The sequence below is a fragment of the Chlamydotis macqueenii genome, chromosome 5 (genome assembly GCF_036417535.1).
Source record: "Chlamydotis macqueenii isolate bChlMac1 chromosome 5, bChlMac1.mat, whole genome shotgun sequence".
NCBI classification, from domain to species: Eukaryota; Metazoa; Chordata; class Aves; order Otidiformes; family Otididae; genus Chlamydotis; species Chlamydotis macqueenii.
In genome coordinates this window covers 3,053,978-3,077,685 of record NC_141560.1, presented here as the reverse complement: position 1 = coordinate 3,077,685, position 23,708 = coordinate 3,053,978, and the positions used below count along the sequence as shown (strand labels likewise).

At 54.7% G+C, this 23,708-nt stretch overlaps 1 protein-coding gene across 6 annotated transcripts in view; it reads left to right on the top strand.

The window, feature by feature from the left end:
- The first annotated feature begins 688 nt into the window (after positions 1-688).
- Positions 689-23,708, top strand: part of TRIM9 (tripartite motif containing 9) — a 60,009-nt gene continuing 36,989 nt past the window's right edge. For all 6 annotated transcript variants that reach the window (XM_086749294.1, XM_086749292.1, XM_086749290.1 and 3 more), the window contains exon 1: positions 689-1,558. In XM_086749294.1, the coding sequence (XP_086605420.1) occupies positions 743-1,558 (816 nt within the window). In that variant the 5' untranslated portion in view covers positions 689-742. The remainder of the gene's footprint in view (positions 1,559-23,708) is intronic.

The window sequence follows — 23,708 nt, the reverse complement described above, 5'->3', positions numbered from 1 at the left end:
CAGAGGGGAAATTGCTGGAGCCCCCCAAAATTGCGTGCGTGCCCTCTCCTCCGCAAAACTTCCACTCTGCCCGGACTCGGGGGCTCCTTCTCCCTCCGCCGCCCTCCCCAGCACCGCAGCTCAGCCCTCCGCAGCCCCGCAAGGCACAGCCTCACTCAGAGGGTCCCCTTAAAAAAAAAATAAATAAATTGGAGAGAAGCTGCAAACCACGCTGCAGCCATGACACTCGTGGGGCGAGCCCCCCGCGAAGCCCCTCGCCAGCCTGGCTGCGGGTCTGGGGACACCGCAGGGCGAGGGGGGCCGGGGGGACGCCGCCATCTTGAGGGGGGACCCTTGGGGCTGGCGGCAGGCTGGTGCGGGCACCACGGGAAGGAGAGGAGGCGGTGGCGGGAGGGACGGTCCCCTCGGGCGCGGGGGAGCGAGCCGAGGCGGGAAGAGCCGGAGCGGGGACAACCCCGCACCTGGGCACCGCAACCCTCAGCCGAAACCTCCGCAGCACCGCCGGTAGCAGCGGGCGGGCAGGGGGCGGGCGGACGGGCAGGCGGTAGAACCAATCGCAGCGCGCAGTCCGCCTCCCCCCCGCCGGCGCCGGACCAATGGCGAGGCGCGGGGCGGGGCGGGGCGGAGCGCGCGGCGGGCGGGCGGCGGGCGGGCGGCAGTCGGCGCCGAGGCGCGGAGCGGTGCGGGTCGGTTGGCGTTGGCTCTGCTGCGGCCGCCGCCGCCCTCCTTCCTTCCCTCCCCTATGGAAGAGATGGAAGAGGAGCTGAAATGCCCGGTGTGCGGCTCCTTTTACCGGGAGCCCATCATCCTGCCCTGCTCCCACAACCTGTGCCAGGCGTGCGCCCGCAACATCCTGGTGCAGACACCGGAGTCGGAGTCGCCGCAGAGCCGCCGCGCCTCGGGCTCGGCCGTCTCCGACTACGACTACCTGGACTTGGATAAGATGAGCCTGTACAGCGAAGCGGACAGCGGTTACGGTTCCTACGGGGGTTTCGCCAGCGCTCCCACCACCCCTTGTCAGAAATCCCCCAACGGCGTCCGCGTCTTCCCGCCGGCCGCCCCGCCGCCCCCCGCCGCCCTGGCTCCGCCGCCGCCGCCCCGCAACGCCTGCCTCACCTGCCCGCAGTGCCACCGCAGCCTGGTGCTGGATGAACGCGGCTTGCGGGGTTTCCCCCGCAACCGGTTGCTGGAAGGCGTCATCGACCGTTACCAGCAAGGCCGAGCGGCGGCTCTTCGCTGCCAGCTCTGCGAGAAGGCGCCCAAGGAGGCGGCCGTCATGTGCGAGCAGTGCGACGTCTTCTACTGCGACCCTTGCCGCCTGCGCTGCCACCCGCCTCGGGGACCCTTGGCCAAGCACCGCCTGGTCCCCCCGGCCCAGGGCCGCGTCAGCCGCCGCCTCAGCCCCCGTAAGATCTCCACCTGCACCGACCACGAGCTGGAGAACCACAGCATGTACTGCGTGCAGTGCAAGAGCCCCGTCTGCTACCAGTGCTTGGAGGAGGGCAAACACTCCAGCCACGAAGTCAAGGCCCTGGGCGCCATGTGGAAGCTCCACAAGGTGAGCTCCGGCCCTCGGGGCGGCCACCGCCGGCAGCCGTGGCCGAGCCCCGCGGTTGGGAGACCCGTCCGGCACGCCTTGTCCCGCACGGTCCTACCTGGCAGGCTGGGAGCATCGCCACCCGCCCTCGCCCACTCTGGGGCTGCGTTTTGCACCCTTGCTTGGGAGGAGAGTTGCCCCCCTAGGATGGGGAGGCTGGTGTTGGGCAGGTGATGGTCCCCAAATTGTGCCATCCGGTCCCCGTGAGCCGAGGCTCTGCCAAAGGAGCCATCAGGGCCCGTGGGTGATGGCCCGGGGGTGGATGGGGGACACCCGCGCTGCAGAGCTGCGAAAGCGACGGGGAGCGATGCTTTCCTGATGAGTGAGGCGTGAAATCTGCCGCGGGGGAGGACGGGGACATGGCAGCGGGGTGCCGTGGGGTGCTGCTGAGGAAGGGTTGCTGCCTCCTCCCGCGCACTGAGTCATTGGGAGGAGGAGGGACGGCAGCGGGCAGCGCGGTAGCAGAGCCTTTCGCTGCATACTGATCACCTCTTCTTGAGCGTACGCGCTCCCACACGCGTCCTCGCTGGAGGAGAGGGTCCCAGTGCTGGAGGCAGGGACGCAGCCATCATTAGCTTCAGCTCAGCTCCGTCCACCCTGCTGCCTGCCTCCCTCCTCGCGCCGCTGACCCCCTCGCCGGGGGAACTGGGGCAGAAGTGACTGGGACGAGGGTGGACAGGGCGCAAGGGGATGGGCATCATTCCTCAGATGAACATTGGAATAATTGTCCCCTGCTCCAGCAAATTGTGCAGGCAGGAGCAGGTGGCCTGTGACAAGAGCTGGGAAGGGATGGGGAGGTGTGACGCCCCCGTCAAAAGGCCGGATGGCTTTCTGGGAACGTCCCTGTCACGCTCTGGCAGGCTGCACGGCGACGTGTGGCTCTGTGGAGGATGCGGACCGCTGGGCTGCCGCTCTGTGCCCTGTGTTGGGTCAGTGGGTGCATGCAGGGACAGCCCGTCGCTTGTCGTGGTGCCCCTTGAGAGGGTTGGGAGGTGAGGGCAGCATCGCAGAGTGGGAGGAAAAGGTACGGTGATGCCTGTTGCTGCCGGAAAGTGCTTGTCCTGACCTCCTTTTATTGGGACACCTCCTTTTACTGGGCACCTCCTCCCCGGCTTTCCAGCGGTCTTACAAAGATGAATCCCGTGTGCCCTTGTCCTTACGCATGGAGTGCAATCACTGCTCCCAAAGTTGGTGGCAGGAAGACCCAACTGGTGCCGGGATGCACCATGGCCCAGGTACCTGCTGACGTGTGCACAGGAGCGCGGGGGCTTCCCTTTGCTGGCGCGTTAGCGTGGCACGAGCCGTCGGATGCTGTGAGCGTCGTGCTCCCCTTGCCTGTTACGAAACCCAGTAAGTGCTCGCCGTGCGAGGACAGCCTGTTCTGCGGAGTCTGGTCCTCCTGGGGAGGATGAACCCTTTGGGTCTCGGCGGTGTTCTCCAAAACGAGAAATCTATTCATAAGGTTTTGGCTTCACCTTCCTGCTTTGATTCAGGTGCAGCAGGGCGCTTAGATACACGCGTGAGTGGCTGGACAACTTTGTGTGCGAGTGCTCGGATACTTCAGTCCTTGTGTTCTTGATTAGGACGGCGTATTCTTCCTTGAGCGCTTAGCTTTTCTTTCAAAACACCTTTTCACGGGGGAGAGCTTTAGCAGTGCAGGATTTCCTAGATGTAGCTAACAGACGCGGCAATGCTCGTCGAAATGATTTTTCATGCAATTTCTCCCAGATTTTGGGAAATCGGAAAGTGAAGTCCCACCTGCCTTGAGCGAGCCCGTATTTCTGCAGGTAGTCAAAATGGCTTTTTTGGTGTGAGTGCAGGGGTTTGCTGCTGTTTCCTCACGTTTGCTTGTTAGGGGAGGGAAAAGAGCCCGTTGAGTCAGTTGTGAAGGACAGATTTCAGAAGCGCTCCCCGGGGTGCTGTGTGACTGAATCAGGGAGGAAGGTTATTGACACGTCGAGCCTTATCCTGGTTGAGACCGGGCGTTAGGAACCAAACCACCCGCGGATTTAGGCTGGTGAACCTCCCGCAAAAGCGCCTGCGTGCCGTTTTTTTGAGGGGACAGGAATGGCAGCAAGATAAACTCGCTGAAAAAGGGTGCCTGTCCCTTTTTGCCTGATCTTTTTGCTGCGATGAGTGGTTGCGATGAGTACCTACGGCTCGTAGGAAGGACGGAGTCATCAGCACTTGACTTCTCCATGATTACAATACCGCTCAGTGCAAAATATTCCTTGGGATACATCCATGCTCTTTATTTCAGACCCGAGGAGGCTGTGATTCTCGCTGCAGTCTACAGTGACCCGAGAGTGCCTTGATGAGCTGTTGTTCTTGAAAGCAGCGTTCACGCGTCAGTACGTGATTGCCGGGCCCTAGGCAATCGCTGTTAAGTGCGGCGTGGCTTCGCTTCGGAGAGGAGACCAAGGGGCTTTTTGCAGGCCTCTTTGGGAACTGCCCCCCCTTTTTGCTTTCCTCTGCCAGAGCGCCGATTGTGTGGTTCTCGTTTCAAAATAATCTGTGCTGAGGCACAATCAAACATAATTCAGGGAGCTAGCGTTTCTAAGCCAGACACAGATCATGGGAAATCCTCTCTCTTCCTTGCTTCCTTTCGGGACAGATGTTGAGAGAGGAGTAAATATTCAAAGAAACATAGAGGAAAATGGGTTTTTAATCTGAACTGTCCCAGTTTTGTACATATATTGCAGCTGTCGGGATTTTATCCTGACAAGCCGGAGTGCTGCTTGGCGTGTCAAAAGCAGGAACACAAGATGGAGCTGAATCATTTATTCTTTGCGCATTCGAGTCCCTCTTGCTTCTGCTGGGATGTGTGTGGTGAGTGCAGGCTCAGCAGCTTGCTAATGGTTTTTTGGAGAGAGATTGATACGTACGTGTAGAAACGGACTGGAAGGGACCGCTGGGGTCACGCAGTCCAGTCCCCAGCTGTCTGACAGCCCTGAAATCCCATCCGCCTGGAAATGTTCCAGGCCAGGTTGGCCAGGGCTCTGAGCAACCTGATCTGGTTGGAGATGTCCCTGCTCCTGGCAGGGGGGTTGGGCTGGGTGGGCTTTGAAGGTCCTTTCCCACCCAAACCATTCTGGGATTTTTTGATTCTATGATTTTCTTTACAGGGACTTGTGGGGCTCTGCCTTTTTTTCTCCACTAGCATCTCTTTCACATTCTTCTTGCCTTAAACCAAGACTCTGGGGTTGGGCCACTGTCTGCTTTGCCTTGACACTGAAAGGGCAGCAGGTGAAGCAGCGCATCCAGTTCCTCTTGTAGCGCAGCAGAAACGGGTCTGGACCTCGGTGCAAGGTAACCAGTGCTCTCAGTTACACTTTTGCGTGGGGTTTAACTGCCCGGGATGGGATTGCCTGGGCTGAAGACACAAACTGTCCTCTGATTGCAAACCCCTGCAGCATCTCTGCACAGATTGCAGTAACACCAACCCTGAAAACTGATGTTACGCGCTCTGTTAATCAGCTGTAATGATTGTTAGCGGTCAGAGGCTAATTAGCAGAGGTACTCTCTAGACCTCAGCTCGTTTAGGCTGTCACTAGCGCAGACATGATGAGGGATGCAGAGGAGCTCTTCTTTTCAGAACCAAAAATCCTCTCCACTAGGCACGACTGTTCCAGTTGGTTTGCACATCTGGGGTGAACTGGGAGGTGGAAAACACCACCACTGCCTCTTCGTTTCTGCCTGGGGGACAGCGAGCGTCGCAGCCAAGACAGCGACAAGCGGACGGCGTTATTCGTTCGCTTGCTTGGCAGGGCCTCTGCGGTAGCTGCCAGAGAAACTTTTGTGGGGAGTCGCTTTCTTGAGACATCCGTGAACGTACCGCTGTCGGGTCCGTGGGAATTCCTGCGGCTCGCAGCGCCTGTGGGGAGTATCCAGGGAGCTGCTGCGTGACAAAGCTCTGTTTGCGTTTGCAAAGTAAAATATTTGCTGCTGAAAGAGAAGCGGTGAGAATCCTTAATCTTTTCCTGTGGCTAGCAGTGCACTTTGCCAAGCCTTGGTGTGATGGCCTTCCCAAATCCCACCACCCTTGCTCCATCACCTGCTATCTGCAGCGGCAGGGCCATTTTGTGGCCAAATCCTGAGAGCGGCAAACCGGCTGAGATGCTCTGAAGTCAGAAAAAAAGCAAAAATGTCACTGAGGTCGGTGGTTTTACACCAGCTCGTGCCTGTCCAGGATCCAGAGGTGATGCTGCCTTCTTGTGTTAATTTATTTAGAGAACAGCTTTCTGTCAGGTGGCCGTTCCCTCTGCGTTTCCCGCAGTTAACGAAGGAACAAGCGACCACAAATTTACATTCATCGAAGGAAGTGCGGTGCAGCAAGTTCTACGGGGTGTTCTTGGAGTCCCTATGGCGCTTGGTGCCAGGAGAGGGCATCTTACTTATTTGCAGATGGAAATGGGCCCGGGGACGTCTCGGAGCGGGTGTAAATCGCTGCGGCTTCGTCAGTTCCGGTGGGAAATCCCAAAACACACCGACCGCACAGGGCCATGCTGCGTTGCACCGTCTGTGCTCAGGCTCTCCAAAGGCTTTTAAGCATCTCAACGTGCAGACTGGTGTTTGGTGGGATCTATCTTCATCCAGAAGGTTCCTGTGCCTTTATGCTCTGTAAATATCAAACCTTTTCCCTTCTTCCTGCACAGTTGTATCTGATTTTTGTGTTCTCTTGGCCACTCTGTGAATAAAGGATCCCACTTGATATTTCTTGCTGCGTTTACTGTGGTCCAAGTCAGGAGCACGGCAGCTGAGATGGGTGAAAAATCAGCCCGTGGACTAATTCTTGTCTCTCATGGAAGTTTCAGCACGTATCACCCAGGGATTCTCCTGTCGCCACATCCCTCGCCTGAAAAACCAGGAGAATTAGCAAGCAGAGCAAACACTGTGCCTGGTGTTAAGTCAATGACATGAAAGTGAGAAAAAGGCGTCGTTGTTTCTTCACCAGGTTTCACAGGTTGCACTCAGAGAGCTGACAGCAGCGCAGGATGGATCTTGGTCGGGAACGCGTTCTCGGGGCTGCTCTGTATTTTTGAGGGGGGGATGAGGCATTCTGTGTGGCTGCAGTATGCATTTTACCTGTTAGATTGGCTTATAAATAAGCCAGCTCATTCCCTGCTCGTTCGGATAGTCCTACTGGGATGAATTGGATAAATGTCTATTTAGAGCAAGCACATAAGCCAGGGAGAGCTCGTGGCATAAATCTCTGATGACTATCGCTTAGGTAGGGTCCTAGGAGGAGAGGCAGAGGCTGGTGTGGTAGGAGCCCAGTTACCGTGAAGAGTAGAATCAGAGAATCACGGAATGGTTTGGGTGGGAAGGAACATTCAAAGCCCACCCAGTCCAACCCCCCTGCCAGGAGCAGGGACATCTCCAACCAGATCAGGTTGCTCACAGCCCCGGCCAACCTGGCCTGGAATGTTTCCAGGGATGGGGCATCCACCACCTCTCTGGGCAACCTGGGCCAGTGTTCTACAACCCTCATTGTAAAAAATTTCTTCTTAATATCTAATCTGAATCTACCTCCCTTTATTTTAAAACCATTGACTCTCATCCTGTCACAGCAGGCCCTGCTGAAGAGTCTCTCCCCACCTTCCCTGCAGCCCCCTTTGGGCACTGGGAGCCGCTCTCAGCTCTCCCCGGAGCCTCCTCTTCTCCAGGCTCAACAGCCCCAGCTCTCTCAGCCTGGCCTCACAGCAGAGCTGCTCCAGCCCTCTCAGCATCTCCGTGGCCTGCTCTGGACCCTCTCCACCAGCTCCACGTCCTTCTGATGTTGGGGGCTCCAGAGCTGGACGCAGCGCTGCAGGGGGGTCTCACCAGAGCGGAGCAGAGGGGCAGAATCCCCTCCCTCGCCCTGCTGCCCACGCTGCTGGGGGTGCAGCCCAGGATGCCGTTGGTTTCTGGGCTGTGAGCGCACGTGGCCGGCTCATGTTGAGCTTCTCGTCCACCAGCACCCCCAAGTCCAGCAATGGTACCAAAGCTCTCTGGATGAAAGTTTCTCAAATTCTCGTGGACCATCCAAGTTGTAACTGAAAAGACTGTGTAAGCAGGATGGTTTGGTAAACCATTGCTCTGGGACCACCGTTGAGGGGTGGCTTACTGGGTGAGGGTCCTAGCAGGTAGTCATTAAAAGGAAAGCTATTAAACTTTCTAACGAGGAGACGTATGTATGTAGAAACTGGGCCCAAGTCTCGCCTCACTGATGGGTGCAGAAAGGAGACACAGCAGTTTACAAGGGCTGAGAACAGCATGTCACAGCATTCACCCTTCCTATTCAAAAGAAGATTTTGTTGGCGGTCTGAACTCACTCACATTTTGCCTTCAGAATTGGAGGCAGCTTTTGCGGACAGCCTGGGCTGGAGCTGGCTGGCAAAGCTCAGTGGGGGCTCGGCTTTTCTGAGGAGAGCAGAATTTGTAGCTGGAAAGAGTAGGGCCAAGTTAACGCTGACATTTTCTTGAGCTAGCAGAAAGCGCTCTGGAAGGGATCTAACCGCTGGGACCGTGGCGCATCTTTCAACCAGTGATCCCTTTTTTTCTTTTTTGGGGGGTCACACCCTTGCATTTAGTTCCCTTTTTCCCTTTCCCCTCGCTGGTCTTTCTGGATCTGCGCCGTGGGTTCCCTTTTCTTGCCGCGGTGCCCTGCGGCAGGATGGTTTAGCGCGTGTGAATTAACGAGGGCTTACGGCTGTGCTTTCAGCTCCGGGGTGCAGAATGCAGCCGTAGCATCGCTTGTTCAAGCCCGGGCTGTGGAACGGCAGCTGCTTTCCACCTGCAGCTCTGGGGGTCTTCTCTCTTGAAATCCCTCTGCCTTCCCCCATGACCAATGCCCTTTGATTCAAGAGGCGTTAATTCACTCATTCTTTTAACTTCACTGCTTTCCTCCGCCCTGCTTTTTACCTCTTGCCCTTCGCAGGCTCAGCTGTAGATGATGAGAAGAGCTGCTGCCCCCGGCCCCGCTCTCGGTGCGCTGCCGGCCCGGGCTCTCTGTCCCTTTGCTAGCCGGGGGCTCCGCTGTGCCGTGTGGGCTTTCTGCTTGGGAAGGACCTTTCTGTCTGTAAGGTGGGCTCAGAGGTCTGGTTTTGACACCAGGGTGTCGTGAGGAAAGCATCCCTTTCCAAACAAGCTGCTTTGATTTTCTGCTGTGCTCTCCCCCTTGGAGTATGTAAAGCTGAGAGAAGGGGGGGGTTGTGTCAAGCTTTGAAATGAATCTTTTCTCACAAGGCGTATTTATTGATTTCACGACACAGACGGACTGCTTTGGGGTCAGAGCCACCGTTCCCCAGCTCCCCTTCCCGGCAGGGCAGGGCTGCGTTACCCAAAGCAGCCAGTGATTCAGCCCGAAGCAGGGCAGGAGTGGGAAGATGCTGGCAAGCGCGGCTCCGGCTGTTTGCGTTGCAGCGAGGAAGGATCTGTGGCAGCGTTTCCCTGAGGATGCTGGAAAAAGAAGCAATGGCTGTGACTGGAGGTCGGCTCTCCCTGCTGAGGGTTTGCTTTGTTCTCCTGGACAAATAATTGCTTGGCCTCCCTGTCTGTCCTTTCCCCTGCCTCGAGCTGCCCTAGCTTGGCCAAAACCACCTCTTAGAAACGTTCCGTTTAGCACAGCCTTCCTCCAGCCCAGCGACCTGATCACGGCGTAATGCAAATTCATAACCCAGCACCTTCTGCTTCACGTGGAGAGGTACCGAGAACTTCCAACAACGCAGAGGGCGTGGTAGCCGTCAGGGCTGGGTGAAATCCCGTGGAGGACAGAATGGCAGCATCAGCCTCCCTCCCTGGGAAAGCACTGCCGTACATGCTCAGTCTTAAATTGAAGTCACGGAGATTTAAAGGCGTGACCTCAATGCTTTCTTGAGTTGGGGCGTCTGAAATGGTAAACTCGTGAGAGCCCTTGATGTGCAAACAGCGTTGGATTAACGGCGCGCAGGGTGAGAGCTGGCGCTGTCCCTTGGCTCGGTGACAGCTGCCACTGTTTTCTGGGAACACAGCACTCTTTCTTTGGCAGGGCACAAGATGGAAGTGTAAAACAAGCCTTGACTTTCATGGCAGAGCCGGTGAAGTCTTAGTCTTGCTGTCTGAGGAAGCAGTCAAAGTGCCCCTCTGATTGTCCCGACATTTATTTTATTGGCGCTCCTTTGTAGTTCAGCCGACCGCCTCTTTCGTGTGCCATTTTTAATCTGCAGCCCGCTTTTTGCGAGAGTCTTTTCTAGGAGGAGCAGCAGCGGTGGTTCAAGTCATGCCGTTGCGTAAAACCCACACAGCTCCACGGCTCAGACGTGGCCAAGTTTGTCCTGTATCCATCCCAGCAACGCTTCTTCCATCCTGACGCTGAATTCCCTGGAAATGAGGACCATGAAGGGCGTTGGCTCGTGTGAGCGCAACCATCAGCCCACAGCTCGGTGAATCAGAGCAAGTGCGTAGACAGTTTCTCACCTATGAGATGATTTCTCACCTCCCCCAGAGCACAGCAGTTAAAAAATAAAATCCTGTACCCGCAAAGAGTTGTGGTTTTGTGTCGTTTTAAATTTTGCCCTCTGGCCGCTCAGCGGGATGGAGGGGAGCTGAGCGCGCTGCACCTTCCCCTCTGCTCTGCTAATGACGGATGACAGCCCAGCTCGAGGGGTGAGGAGGTTATTTGAGCGTATCGACTGCGTGTCTCGTGCTGTGCTTCTGGAGCTGCGAGCCGGATGACCTATCAGTCGATCCAGCTGTGATTTGGGCAATGGTTATTGATTTCCTACCGCGGTGCCGGGTTGTCAGATGGTGAAGAGGATGCTGCAAGCAGCTCTGAGGAGGATCCTTCCTCCGATTCTGGCTGGCAGGTGACTTGCCCGCATCTCCCCTGCCTGCAGACCAGCTGCCTGTTGCAGCAGGTTTCTGGCTCGTGTTGCTGTGCCCCGGGTGTTTGCTTTTTGGCAGATGTGCCAGATGTGGCTGGCTGGCCTGACGTGTGATCCCTCGATGAGATGGAAGAGAAACAAGAAATCCACATCCTCTCGGTGGTATCCTGAGATTTGCACGAGTAGGTTATCATGGGGAAAAACACTGAAGCTCGTGGAGCTGTTCGTGTAGTGCTTCAGCTGGCTGTCAGCTCGCGCCTCACAGGTTTGATTTCCAGGGTTTTGTCGCTGTCTGGGTGCTGGTAGCTGCGTGGGGAATCTTCATTGCACAGGGAGGCAGGAACACCGGGCACTCTTGGGAAGCGAAGTCCGGCTGCGCTGAGGATCTCGGAAACCACTGGAAGTGAAGCAGTGAGATCAGATTTAAAAGCAAGTGCTCTTCACGCCAGACTCCTGCCCTGTTTCTCAGCTGGAATAAATCAACGTAGATCCATTTACTTAAGTGCCTTCCTCCCTGAGCGTGGTCCTTTCCCTGGGACTCCTCTAGAAACAAAGGGATACACAGCCCCCTTCCAACATGAGTGTGACCTGGGGAATACCTCCTGCAATTACCTGATGTGTCTTCTGCTGAGTGAGCAAAGTGGGATGCTTTTATGGGGCTGGTTTTGTTCCTGGGACCATTTGCAGCTTGGCAGAGGCCATGTCAGGAGGATGACGCTGCGCAAGGTCGTTTGTGGCAATTAGCACCGATTATCTTTCTGCAGGAGTGCATGCACTCAGCATTTGGCGTCTCGGTTCATCTTGTGATGCATCAGAAGGAAAGTTGGGGGAATAATTTGCGTCATGAGTGCAGCAGGCAGGGTATGGAAGGTTACAGGCCCTTCCTGCCATATGCCACAGATGTGGCTTCAATAAAGCTGTGAATTGTTACCGTTGTCATGAGTTACATCAGGTCCAAGAGTCTTGGTTTTTATTAAACCAGCCTGTGGCCCCAGAGAGATCTGGGAGGGAGGACCTTTTAGGAGGGCCTGTTGCGATAGGACAAGGGGTAATGGTTTTGAACTAAAAGAGGGGAGATTCAGACAAGATTTAAGGAAGAAATTTTTTACACTGAGGGTGGTGGAACACTGGCCCAGGTTGCCCAGAGAGGTGGTGGATGCCCCATCCCTGGAAACATTCCAGGCCAGGTTGGCCGGGGCTCTGAGCAACCTGATCCAGTTAGAGATGTCCCTGCTTCTTGCAGGGGGGTTGGGCTGTGTGGGCTTTGAAGGTCCCTTCCAACCCAAACTATTCTGTGATTCTGTGACAGTTGAGGAGTTTGATGCCAGGTGGGTCTGGAACGGGAACATCTGCAGAACTTGATAGTCTTAAGCCTCGTGCAAGTTGTGCCATCGAGTGCCATTGACCACAGTGATTTGTCCCATCTCCATTCTGCGCATGTGATGAGAGTTGACAAAAACCAAGTGATCCACCTACATACTCTTGCCAAACTGGAGGTTTTTTATGGTTGCCCAGCTCCAGATATGGCCCCTGGCTGTCACTCGGCGCGTGATCTGACCCGCCGGCGGTGGTCCTCCCCAGCACCCGATAAAGTCTGTGTGGCAGCAGCACGCATCTGAGGGCTGGTGGTTTCCAGCAGAGACCACCAAGGCTGTCTGAAGCGTATCAAGCAGTGTGATTTATGCGGAGTTGCCTTCAGGTAGGCCATGGAACAGTTCCCGTGGAGTGAAGGTGTTTTTCATCACCTTGTGTATTATAAACAGTAAAATGAGTGTAATTTAGAACAAAAACTTACAGGTAGAGTTTGTATTTATGCAGCCCCCAGGTGTTAAGCCATTCCAGAAGAGTTTGCGTCACGGCAGGGTTCCTGAACCCGGGAAAACATCCACTTTATCTGTATGTGCCCCAAAATACATTTGATTTAAATTGAAGGTAATGAAGCTTGCAGGACCAACGTCATCACCTGGTGAGAGCAAGGTCTGCAGCGTGGAGTTCAGAGGAGCTGTGCTGATTTAGGCTGCCTGAGACTCCGCTACAATCTATGACCCATGAATAACCGTGCTTACCGGGGATGCGGAGCCGAGCTATGTGCCTAATGACCATCTCTGGGAAAAGCTTTTAACCTCGGCAAAGTGTTCACAGAAATCAATATTTATTCTATCGCCATCATTTTGTTTAAATGGACAGTTGACTTGGTTTGGGCTCTCCGAGTTGATTTGCAGTTGCAGTTTGGAGGAGCCAAGAGATCTCTGAACACCAGTAATATCACAAACGTGCGTCGGGTGTGTGATTTAATCGAAGGCCAGATTCTGCCTCCTTCGTTTGTGCGGGGTGGTCCCTGCCGTCAGGAACGACTGTGGTGACACGAAGTGATTTACTCCTTCAGCGTGAGGTTGGTGGAATTTGACTCCGAAAATTTATATGCAGGTAATTTGTAGAACAGTTTACGTAACAACTCACCGCGTTGGCAACTTTGCATGTGCATAAATGCATTAATCGACCTCTTCGTTACTGAGATTTTAAAAGCAGGTAGCCTCAGCGACGGCGCAGCTCGTAATAAAGCATCGGTATTTATTCTGCGACAGAGTTGATACGTAGAGGATTATTGCTAATGTATGTGTCTGTAATTAAATATCAGTAACACCCCTGGGCCTAGACAAGGGCCTTGCAAAATGGAGATTTTATTTCAGGGCTGTTACGCCCCGCAGCATGAAGTACATTCCTCCTCTTAAGGGCTCGTCATGTGGCACACAGGTGCCACCTCGGTGGCTTTCCGTGGTGGAAGGGCCTGTGGTGGCTTGGAGCCCACCGTGCTGTTTGCTCCTGGTGCTGCGTTGAGTGGATTTTGCTGCTGCTTCGCTGAGAGGCTTGCGAGCACCCTGCCTGTGCTTGACAGTAGGAAAGGAAGGACAGGTAAAAAAAGCCCAAGTTTAACAGAGAATCACAGATGGTTTGGGTTGGAAGGGACATTTAAGGCCACCCAGTCCAACCCCCCTGCAAGGAGCAGGGACATCTCCAACCGGATCAGGTTGCTCACAGCCCCGGCCAACCTGGCCTGGAATGTTTCCAGGGATGGGGCATCCACCACCTCTCTGGGCAGCCGTGGCCAGTGTTCCACCACCCTCATTCCTGAGTTTCTGTGACATTTGTCTTCACAGCCTTTGTCCTTTACTCCTTCCAAGCTGTCAGAGTATTTATGCTTTGAAGCCCACGGTGCTGGAGGTGAAGGTGAGGACCCGTGCTGCCCCATACAGCTTTCTGCCCGGAGCTGGGTGGTACAGACAGGCCGAAGAGCATGGAGCAGCAGTGGGACAGACCCGGGCTCATCCTGTCCATATGGATTATGAAACCAAGGGGTCATGGCAGGGAAACCCAAGCTGACCACATGGGAGCTAATTAAGAGTCGGGACTAATGAGCTCAGGCAGAGCACTGGGCTAATCCCACTAGAGTAGGTCTGTTGTTCATCCAGCTCTATGAGGTGGACATCCCATCTCAACACCCATGGGGTCGCTGCACCCTTCTCTCCTGAGTACTGCATCCAGCTCTGGAGCCCCCAGCATCAGAAGGACGTGGAGCTGCTGGAGAGGGTCCAGAGGAGGCCACGCAGATGCTGAGAGGGCTGGAGCAGCTCTCCTGTGAGGCCAGGCTGAGAGAGCTGGGGCTGTTCAGCCTGGAGAAGAGGAGGCTCCGGGGAGACCTGAGAGCGGCTCCCAGTGCCCAAAGGGGGCTGCAGGAAAGGTGGGGAGGGACTTTTGATGAGAGCATGGAGTGATAGAAGAAGGGGTGATGGCTTTAAACTGGAAGAGGGTAGGTTTAGATTAGACTCTCTGCTACATCTACAGGCTGGTGCTCAGATGCCCCTTGCCCTGAGCACGTATTCGTTGCTTACCGATGAAGTAAGACCAGAATTAAGTAGGAGGGGGAGTGAAACTCATCTGAGGTTCACTTCTGCTGCTTCCCATCCACGTAGCCCAGCAGTGAGGAGAACAAAGAGCATTTTAACAAGCTGCTTCCAGCCCCTGCCAGCACATGGTGTGAGATCCTCTCCCAACTCTCTCTAAAGTCTGTTGCCATCACGGCGGAGCTGGAGGCTGCGACCCAGAGCTCCTGAGACGCTGCGTACCACTACCGCGAGCTGGCCAGCTGGGTTTGAAACTGGGCTTATAAATATTACTGAAGCACCTTACTCCCCAAAGGTTTCAAACCCTCAGCGTGCGTGTTGCGAGAGATTTCTTCTCCCCCTAAGTTAAACCAGTGACTTAAACCCAACCCTTCACCTAAGCGGAAAAAATGGGGCTTTTGCTGACTTTGCAAAACGAGAGTGGTTTCTGGAGACTTCTTTTTTTTTTTTAAAGGAAAAAAAAAGTTTTCCTGTAAAAGAGATCAAATTTATCACTTCCAAGTGTTTGTATTTTTGTGGTGTAAAAGGGCTTTTGTGTGTGAAGATAAACACGGCACAGCCTTGTCTGAGATGTGAGGTGCCACCTGCTCGTTCCGCACGCAGCAGCTTACAGCTTAAGCCGACCGTTTGATGTGCCTTCCGCGAATGAAGCCTGTCTCTCATTTCCCCCTTCCCTGCTCACACGTTTAAGTTAGGAGAGGTTCTCCAGTATTTTCCTTTGCCCTGGTAGCTCTGAAGTTAAAAATCACACGTTCCCATTGGGTTGTCGCGTCACCATAGCTAGCGACAGCAGCGAGTTGGAGACCAAGGTGATGGGCTGCGGCAGTGCATCTCCTGTCTCCTCTGCTACTTTCCTTTGGGGTGCACACGGATGCAGCTCAGCTCTCGCGTGGGAGATGTAGGCTCCTGCGCAGTGACCCCGAGAGGCTCGCTTTGGAGGTGTCACGGCATCTTCCATACCGCATCCCTCCTGCCTTGCCCCTGGCTTGGGCGCCAGCTTGGAACTGGCCCTTCCCCTTAGATCTCACGGCTTCCTTTGGCTGTCACATCCCAAGGACAGATCGCCATCGCTTCTGTGTCATCCCTGACTGTCCTTTCACTGTCACAAGCTGCTCGATCTTCTCAGGCCCTTGTGCGTCTCCCACCTTACTTCCCTGGCCTCCTGGAAGCTCCTTTCCCTGCTCCTTGCACGCCTCAGCTCGTTTCTCGTGTTGCTGTTTCCTGAGCATCCTTTCATTCCACACCGGTTGGAGGTGATTGCTGTATGAACCACTCATCTGAAGACCTCGCAGAAGCTCTCAAGTCCCTCCCAAGCGGCGGGGGCCAGGTTGGTGAGAGTTGGGCTCCCCGTGGTGTCAGCCCTGGCCTTGCTGGTGGTGCCTGGGCTGCACGGAGAATGTGAGAGTCCAAAATCCAGGCATGTCCTCCCCACACTGACACAGGGTATTGTTCTTCAGAGGTATTCGCTGTATTTGTGGCTCCGTTCCTCCTTAGGCTGGTTTTTCTTTAAGGTCTTGGAAGCACCTCTTTCCTTCCTCTAAAAAACCTATTACTGAAGTAAATGTGACCTTTTCCCCCTCCCATCCCTTGATACTTCCTAGACTCTTCATAAATAGTCATGAATGATTCAGTGAGTCCATTAACTGCTTTCCCCGTGACACTGGGATGTATCGCTCGGCTCCCGTCACTCATGGACCCTTCCGTTCTAAGCCCCCTCGCCTCCTCGCTCTCTGTAGGTACGCTGACAAGTTCTTCATTACTTCCTAATTAGCCGTGTGTCCTTTCCTATTAAAGAATTATTTTTTTAAAGGCATTCGTTATCTCAGCTCTTCCAGAATTATTGATTTATTCTTCCTCCTTTTTTATTAATGGGTCTACAATCTTCTCGTAATCCATCTAGTTAGTTTGGTTGGCCTTCCCGATAACGACTCTCATCCTCCCCTGCCAACACCCTTCCTAGTTTCATACCGTCGTCGAGTGCTCTCTCTGTGGTTTATTTTCCTCTCGAGAGGCCACTTCAAACACATCTTCTGAGCTGGAAGGATTGGGGTTTCCAAAGGGTTTGTTCCTCTCGTTAGGAGAGCTGGAAGTTGAACTCCTCAGAGATTTTTAAATCTTTTCACTTGCCGAATTCGCACCTTGCTGCGCTGCACCTTCGCTCTGGGCGCTTTGCTGCCTTTGCTTCCTGGAGGACCTGGTATTAAACCGCTTCCACCAACTGCTTGTTCCTTCCTCCCTTGTGTTGTGCCACTTTTCCCTGCTTCCAGAAGGAATTACAGACCTGCAAGCCGGCGAGCGAGGAAGACCAGGCCTCGGGACCTCAGGGTGATGCGTGTCTCTTCGTGCCAGGGCTGCTTTCCGCTCAGCGTCCTCAGAGGTCAAAAAGCGTGGCGTGTCCCCGGGGATTGGTTTGATGGACTCTGCAGCAAAGTGCTGCAGCCGCTGGAGCGTGTCCTGAGCTTACTGGAGAAATGCCGACCGGTCTGGCGTCGCTGCTGGGAGCAGATGGTTGCTAGGGAGCTTGGGGCTGCAGTACTTGTCCGCCCAAGGCCACCTCCAGCACCCAGCCAGAGGAAGACAAGTGGTCTGCGAGATGCCCCCTGTGCACACCCTCCTTCTTTTGAAGTCTCCCTGATGCAGGCTGGCTTTTTGGGTGTCTGCAGCACCAAATGCAATCCGGTTGTTACCACATTTTGGGAGTAATCGCAAATCCAGCCCTCTCTAACTTGGGAAGCATGGATCCAGACGTAGGGGCTCAGTCTCCAGTGCTTGGAGGGAGAGGTTAACACAGGAGGAAGGCTGGATTTACTGTGGTTTTCCTGCACTTGAGGTGAGATCAGAGCTTTCTCGCTCTGCTTTAAGTGTTTTCCTGGCAGCAGCCACCCCAGCATCTCTGCCACTGCTGTGGTGAGCGTGGCATTCCCAGTGCTCCGGTATTCATGGTGATGGGAAGAATTTCTAAAGTGGTGCTTCAAGGGAAATAGGAAATCCTGGTCCTTGGACCCGCCCTGTGATCTCTGTTCACCTGCCCTTGGTTTTCTCCATGGAGAGCAGAAGGAGCCCTCCCCTGTGCACAGCAGTGGCAACGGTCTTTGGTTTAAATGAGCAGGAGCTCGGTGTGTGTGCCTGCAGAGCCTCCCGTCTGCCCGGAGGGGGAAGAGGAACCGCTCTTGAGAAATCACGTATGTGGAGGCAGGACTACACGAAGCCCGAGGGGTTTGGCAGTGGCCTTGCTCTGCGGCTGCGTTGCCCCCATGCTGAAGTCCCCGTGGGTGACAAGGTGGGAGCATCCCTGCCTGAGCGGAGATGTTCATGGCAGGCAAAAGCTCTTTTTTTAGTAATACAGCTTTGGTCATAGAAAAATTCAGATTAGAAGGGACCTCAGGGAGCTGAAGTCCAGCCTTTTGAAGAGACATGAGAAGAAGTAAAGCCAAACCTACGATCCCTGCAGCTTCCCAGGCGTGAGAAATGCTCCAGCACTGCCCGGAGCTCCTTGTGTGTCACCCGTCCTGGCTGGAGTCTGCAAGAGGCTCGTGGCTGAAAGCAGCCTTCCAGAGTGGCTGGTCTCCAGAGGCCTGTTTCCCATTTTCCCATCCTGTTGGAGTGGGAAAGAAGGAAGCAGAAAGGTCTATCAATCCCTGTGCGCCTTGATTTCCTTTCCCCTCTTCTTCTTTTGCCGAGGCTGTGTGATACCAGCAGAAAGCATAAAATTAATAATAATTTGCCGATGTTCTGCTCCCAGTAAAGTCTTGCCTGCCAGTGACTGCTAGCAAGCGGAGCTCTCCCAGCGTTGGTACCGTCTCGGCTGAGGCGGCTGGGTGAGTCAGAAGGACGTGGCTGTTTCGGGCAGCGTTGCCTGCGGTTCAGCCGTCGCACGGGGCTTTGTACCAGAGCCGGAGCTCGCTGCCGTTTCCTAAAGACATGAGGGAGAGCTCAGGGCAGCTGCTGGAAATGCTCAGGTCCCTGAAACACGTTTCGCTGATGGCTCTGGGCATCCCTGTTACACAGAACGTCTCGGGAGATTTAACGGTACGCTTTTGTGCTCATCGGGCACTCACCGTTAAACGCGAGCTTTAGAGCGCTAGCCAAGAGCAACATTTAGGAAAAAAAACAGGAACAAAGAACCCACCTTCTCTTAAAAATGTGGCAGAGAAGCAGAGAGAGAGGGGTTTGCCGCGTACTCCGAGGTTGGGTGGGTAGGGGTGTGCTTGCCCACTGTAAGAGATGATAATGCCCAGTGAACGAATTTGAAAGAATGTATGAGCTGGGCATGCGTGGAGAGGAGAAGAAGAGGAGGTTGGAGAGGGGGGCTGTGATCGTCTTCAAGCCTAGAGCTGTGTCAGGCTTTGTATTTGGACCAGTTGGAGAAGGTCCAGAGGAGGCCACGAAGGTGATAAAAGGACTGGAGCACCTCTCTTATGAGGCCAGGCTGAGAGAGCTGGGGCTGTTCAGCCTGGAGAAGAGGAGGCTCCGGGGAGAGCTGAGAGCGGCTCCCAGTGCCCAAAGGGGGCTGCAGGGAAGGTGGGGAAAGGCTGTTTAGTAGGGCCTGTTGCAATAGGATGAGAGGTAATGGTTTTAAAATAGAGGGAGGTAGATTTAGATTGGATATTAGGAACATTTTTTTTACAATGCGAGTTATAGAACACTGGAACAGGTTGCCCAGAGAGGTGGTGGAGGCCCCATCCCTGGAAACATTCCAGGCCAGGTTGGCCGGGGCTCTGAGCAACCTGACCTAGTCGGGGATGTCCCTGCTCCTTGCGGGGGGGTTGGACTAGATGACCTTTGAAGGTCCCTTCCAACCCTAACCATTCTATGATTCTATGATTCTATTTCCATGAATGCAGCAAGAAGTTCAGTGCTTAAACTGTAGCGGTGGAAATATGGTTAAATCTAGACTTCTCCCAGAGCAGGCTTTGCGGCTGGGAGTTTTGGCATAAAGGCAATGGCTAGAATAAGTGCTGGTGACCCCAAATATCGTCTCCTTCAACTGCTGTTAGCCAGGATCCCATCAGGGAGCATCAGATTGGGAAAGATGGCCTGAGGCTGAGAGCATTTAGAGTTGAGATAGAATCATAGAATCATGGAATAGTTTGGGTTGGAAGGGACCTTCAAAGCCCACCCAGCCCAACCCCCCTGCAAGGAGCAGGAACATCTCCAACCAGATCAGGTTGCTCAGAGCCCCGGCCAACCTGGCCTGGAATGTTTCCAGGGATGTTGATGGGAAGGACCAACTGTGGGCTGTAGTCGGAGAATCACAGAATGGTTTGGGTTGGAAGGGACCTTGAGGGTGATCCGGTCCAACCCCTTCAGCGCCGATGCTGTTTCACTTCAGCGCATGCCAGATTGCTTTCCGCAGGGGCAGATGGTTAAGAGCGAACAGCCAAAAGGAATATAGGCAGAAAAGCAACAGTTTAGTAGGACTTTGGATGTGGCCACGTAAGGTTTGAGTGGAAGAGGAGGTAGCTTTTGTTAGGCTAACTCAGCTGGGAAAAGCAGACAAGCTTTTGGGTGAACCAGCCCATCTTCAGAGGCTGCAGCATCAAGGATTCGTTAGGAAATGCCAGCAGATGGTGCAGCCCCGCTTCGTGGAGATGCCAGGAGGATACACGTGCTTCCTCCCGTTGGAGGGAAGGCCTGTGTGTCGATAGCCAAGGGGAATGAGATGCCATCTCCCATCTGTGTCTTTGAAAACCTCCCTTCAGCTAAGTCCATGAGAGCTTGCTGATGTTCTGTGAAATCCCAGTTTTGGCGGGCAGCCAGAGAGGCAAAGGGCTGTGAAATGAGAAGCTGCCGCTGAGGCGCCGGGCCGGGATCTCTGGAAGCTGCTGTGTGTCACCAGCTCGGTTCAGGTGGCTGGTGAGACACCGCACAGGACCGACAGCACGCAGAGCCGCCAGGATCCTGAGGCTCTTTGGTGTCAGCCTGCACGAAAGCCCATTTGAAAGTTGTGCTTTTGCCTTTGTATGAAGGACATGAGGCCTCCTTAGACAGGGTGCCCACCCGCCCAACTGTCCTGGAGCTTTCTGGTCAACGCTGGCAGGAGATGGGAAAAGTGGACTTGCCCAGCATCACACTGGTCACCTGTGGTAGAGCAGGGCTTGGACTGCAGGCTTCCTGGATGCCGTATCAAGACCACGTTCAGCAGGAAGGCGGTTCCACTGTGGTGGGACTTTGTGGTTGGCAGTGGTGGTGCTGATGAGTTGCTGTTCTCCCAGCGAATGCTGGCCGATGGCAGCGATGGGGTGGATTCCTTCGCCTTAGCGCCTCAGTGAGTACGGCTCAGAGCCGAGGGACGCAATACAATTTGCGTTTCTAGGCAATTAAATGTCAAAGCAAAGTCAAGATGTTGGCTGGCTGTCAAGCCTGTTTACGACCGTGCCAGGCTACCGCACGCAGATGGTGATTAGAGGCTACAGGACAAGACAAAAACGATGGTCACTACCCTCACTGCAGAAAGAGGAGTTGCCCCATGGGGCTTTCAGCCTGCTTCCTCTTCTGTTTGGGCTAGGACTGGTAAAAATCATTGTTTATGCAGTTAATCAGGGTTAAATTTAACTCAAACAAAGTAATCAGATTCAAAGACTTAACGCAATAATGGGATGGAAGAGCTGAAGTGTGAGTAACCACGGAGGCTGAGTGGGAAGGCGGTAATTGGGTTTGAAGGCAGATGGAGCGGAATTTTAAGGCAGAAAGCGTTAAGATCGGTGGTGGGCACCTCTTTGCTCACATGTTTTTCCATGGAGAAAAACGGGGTCTAAGGAGCCGGGGTTTGCCTGGTGGGACTTCCCTCACCGTTTACAGGAATATCCCCCAGATTTTTTGAATTGAAAGATGCAGCGGTAGTTTGTGCTGTTCCAGCCTCGCCAAACCCAAGCCTTGCCCTAGGACTGACCTGGCTGGAAGTGGTTTGACGCTCCCGGACCTTTTCTGGCAGTCCTTCCCCTGGAGCTCGTTTGTTCTGCGTAAGTCAGAGCAATCCATAGCGATCCCTGGGGAGCTCATTTTCTTCTGGATGAGCTCAAGCCCTCTGGCACTTCTTGAGCTTGATGGAGAAGGGAGGTGAAGTGGAACGTTGACCTTGGGGGTGGTTGCGAGGCAGATGGCAGCAGGTTGCCGCTGCGTTGCTTTTCTTTTGTTGGGAGAGATACCAAACCTCTGTCCTGAGCGCTGTGCCAACAAACCCGAGTCTGACCTGCAGGCAGTGGGCTGTTTGCTGGGGATTTTCACAACGCACGGGTGGGTTTAAGGAATTCTGCGAGAAAAAAAATGATGAGAGGATCTTGTGGGGCAAGGTTTGTCTCAGTATGGATGCAGCCCTGGTGATGGATTGACCCATCCTCAACATGTCACATCCTTGAGCCTTTTACCTCAATGAGCTGAAGGAGAGAGAGGGTTTTGCTGCTTCGTGTGTCTAATTAACACGGTCTGTAACACCGTCACTGTTTCACATCCTACTCTTTGTGTCATGGGCACACAGGAGCCCTTGGGAAGAGCTGACAAGCCTGACCCTAGCTAGATGTTCCCTCAGCATCGTGCGGAGGCCTGCTTTGATGTTTGCTGTTGACCAGAGAGGCTGCTTCTGTCTCTGAAACTTTGGTGGGAATTCATAGCCCTCCACAGCCTCTCTCTTCCCTGCAACCAGCACTGCCTTTGCCACGTGGGCTGGAACGAGCCTGTTCCCTCCTGGAATGTCTGGGAGGGACATGTCATGCTTGCGTGAACAGCTGGGTGATGGGGCCTTGCCTGGACGTGTGCCTGACGTACAGTTGCCAGAGGTGGCCAGGCATGACATCCTCACAGGACAGCAATGGTGGCATCGTGGTTGTGTGGTCCCGTGATGGATGTAGGGCCTTCCACCTCCGTAAGAGGCTTTGTTGCCTCTCCTGAGGTCTTCCAGTTGCTTGTGGGAGGAATGGTGGAGAAGAACCTTCTCTTGGAGGGGGCTAAATGGTTAATTGGTTACATCCCAAAGTAGTTTTCCTAGAGAACAGAGGCTGGTCTTGGTCACAGCAGCGTTGTGGGTCAGAAGGTGGAGAAAATAAGCAATTTTTGCCCCAGATCTCTTGCCAACCTGAGGCCAAGCGAGAGCACTTCTGTTAAGGGTAACGCCGCGTGTCAGCGTGCTGTTGCCTGGGGAGCTGCCGTGTGCAGAGCAGGGAGTGGAGAGCTGCATGGATGCAACACCAGCACGCTCCTTATCACTCAAAAAAAATTCTGTCTAAGCCCATTTCTCCGTGTTCTCCCGCTTTTGCGGCATGCCTGAAAGCTCCTAAAGAGTCCCTGCTCTTACCAGTGCGTTCCCACGGAGCTGTTGGTCTTTTTATCTCGGTCGACCTCCTCCACAGCACTTGGGGTAACAGGCCAGCACGGAGGGGAGACTACGCTTGGAGCTGGCCCACGAGCTCAGGACGCAGGCTGAGTGCCTAATACCTGTTCTCTTACACCTTCTATGCCGTGGGAAGGGGAATCCAGGGCTCGGAGGCTTATTCAGAGGGAAAAATGCCAGAAGGAGCGGTGACCTAAGGAGGGGTCGGCTGCTGTGATGTGTGGTGTGATGCTAAGCCGTGCTGCTTCGTGTCGCGCTCAGCTCTCACCCGGAGATTTCTGACAGCGCTGCTCGGCCAAAGCATCCCTGAGGAGCGTTGGGCACGCTCTGCTCCTCATCTGTGATTCTCTTGGCATGAGGGCACGCGGAGCTCTCAGCAACCTGGACACGTTCCCATCTCCTCTCTCATTTCCGGATCTCTCTAATTGGATTCAGCTCCGCTCGCTTCATCTCCCTGCCCCCGTGCTGGCGGCAGCTGCGGTCGGAAGCGGGAGAGCCTGGCGGAAGCCGTGCCCGGTGGGAATGCCCCTCTGCAGATGAGGAGAGGAGGCACCCCAGGGCAGGTGGGTGCGTGCTGTCCCGCCTGACTCCTCCGTCCATGAGGGAACCAGGATCCAGTCCCCGGCGTGTGGAAACCCAGGAGGAGCAGGGCATGGTCCTGGCGGGTCTGCCCCGTGGAACAGTCTTGGTGGCCTTTCACCAGCGTCATTCATCTCCAGAAACGTAACAGCACTGACACACAGCAAACGAGCCCTGGCTTCCAGGGTGGTTTGGAAACGCCGCTGGCCGCACGGCAGCAGCTATGGATCAGCGTGCTCCAACTGGGTCACCAGTGACTGTCTGTCATCGGCCATCATCGCCATCGCGCTCCTCAAGACGTGGCTCAGCACCGTCGTTAAAGGGAGCTACGTGCTGCTGTTGCTGTGGCTTGCACCAAGATCCTCAACTTGCCTTTTCCAGCCAAAACATCTCCTTGCTTCCTCCCGTCAGCCTCGTTACAGCCCATACAGAGCTCCTCGTGCTTTTGTTGCTGGCACATG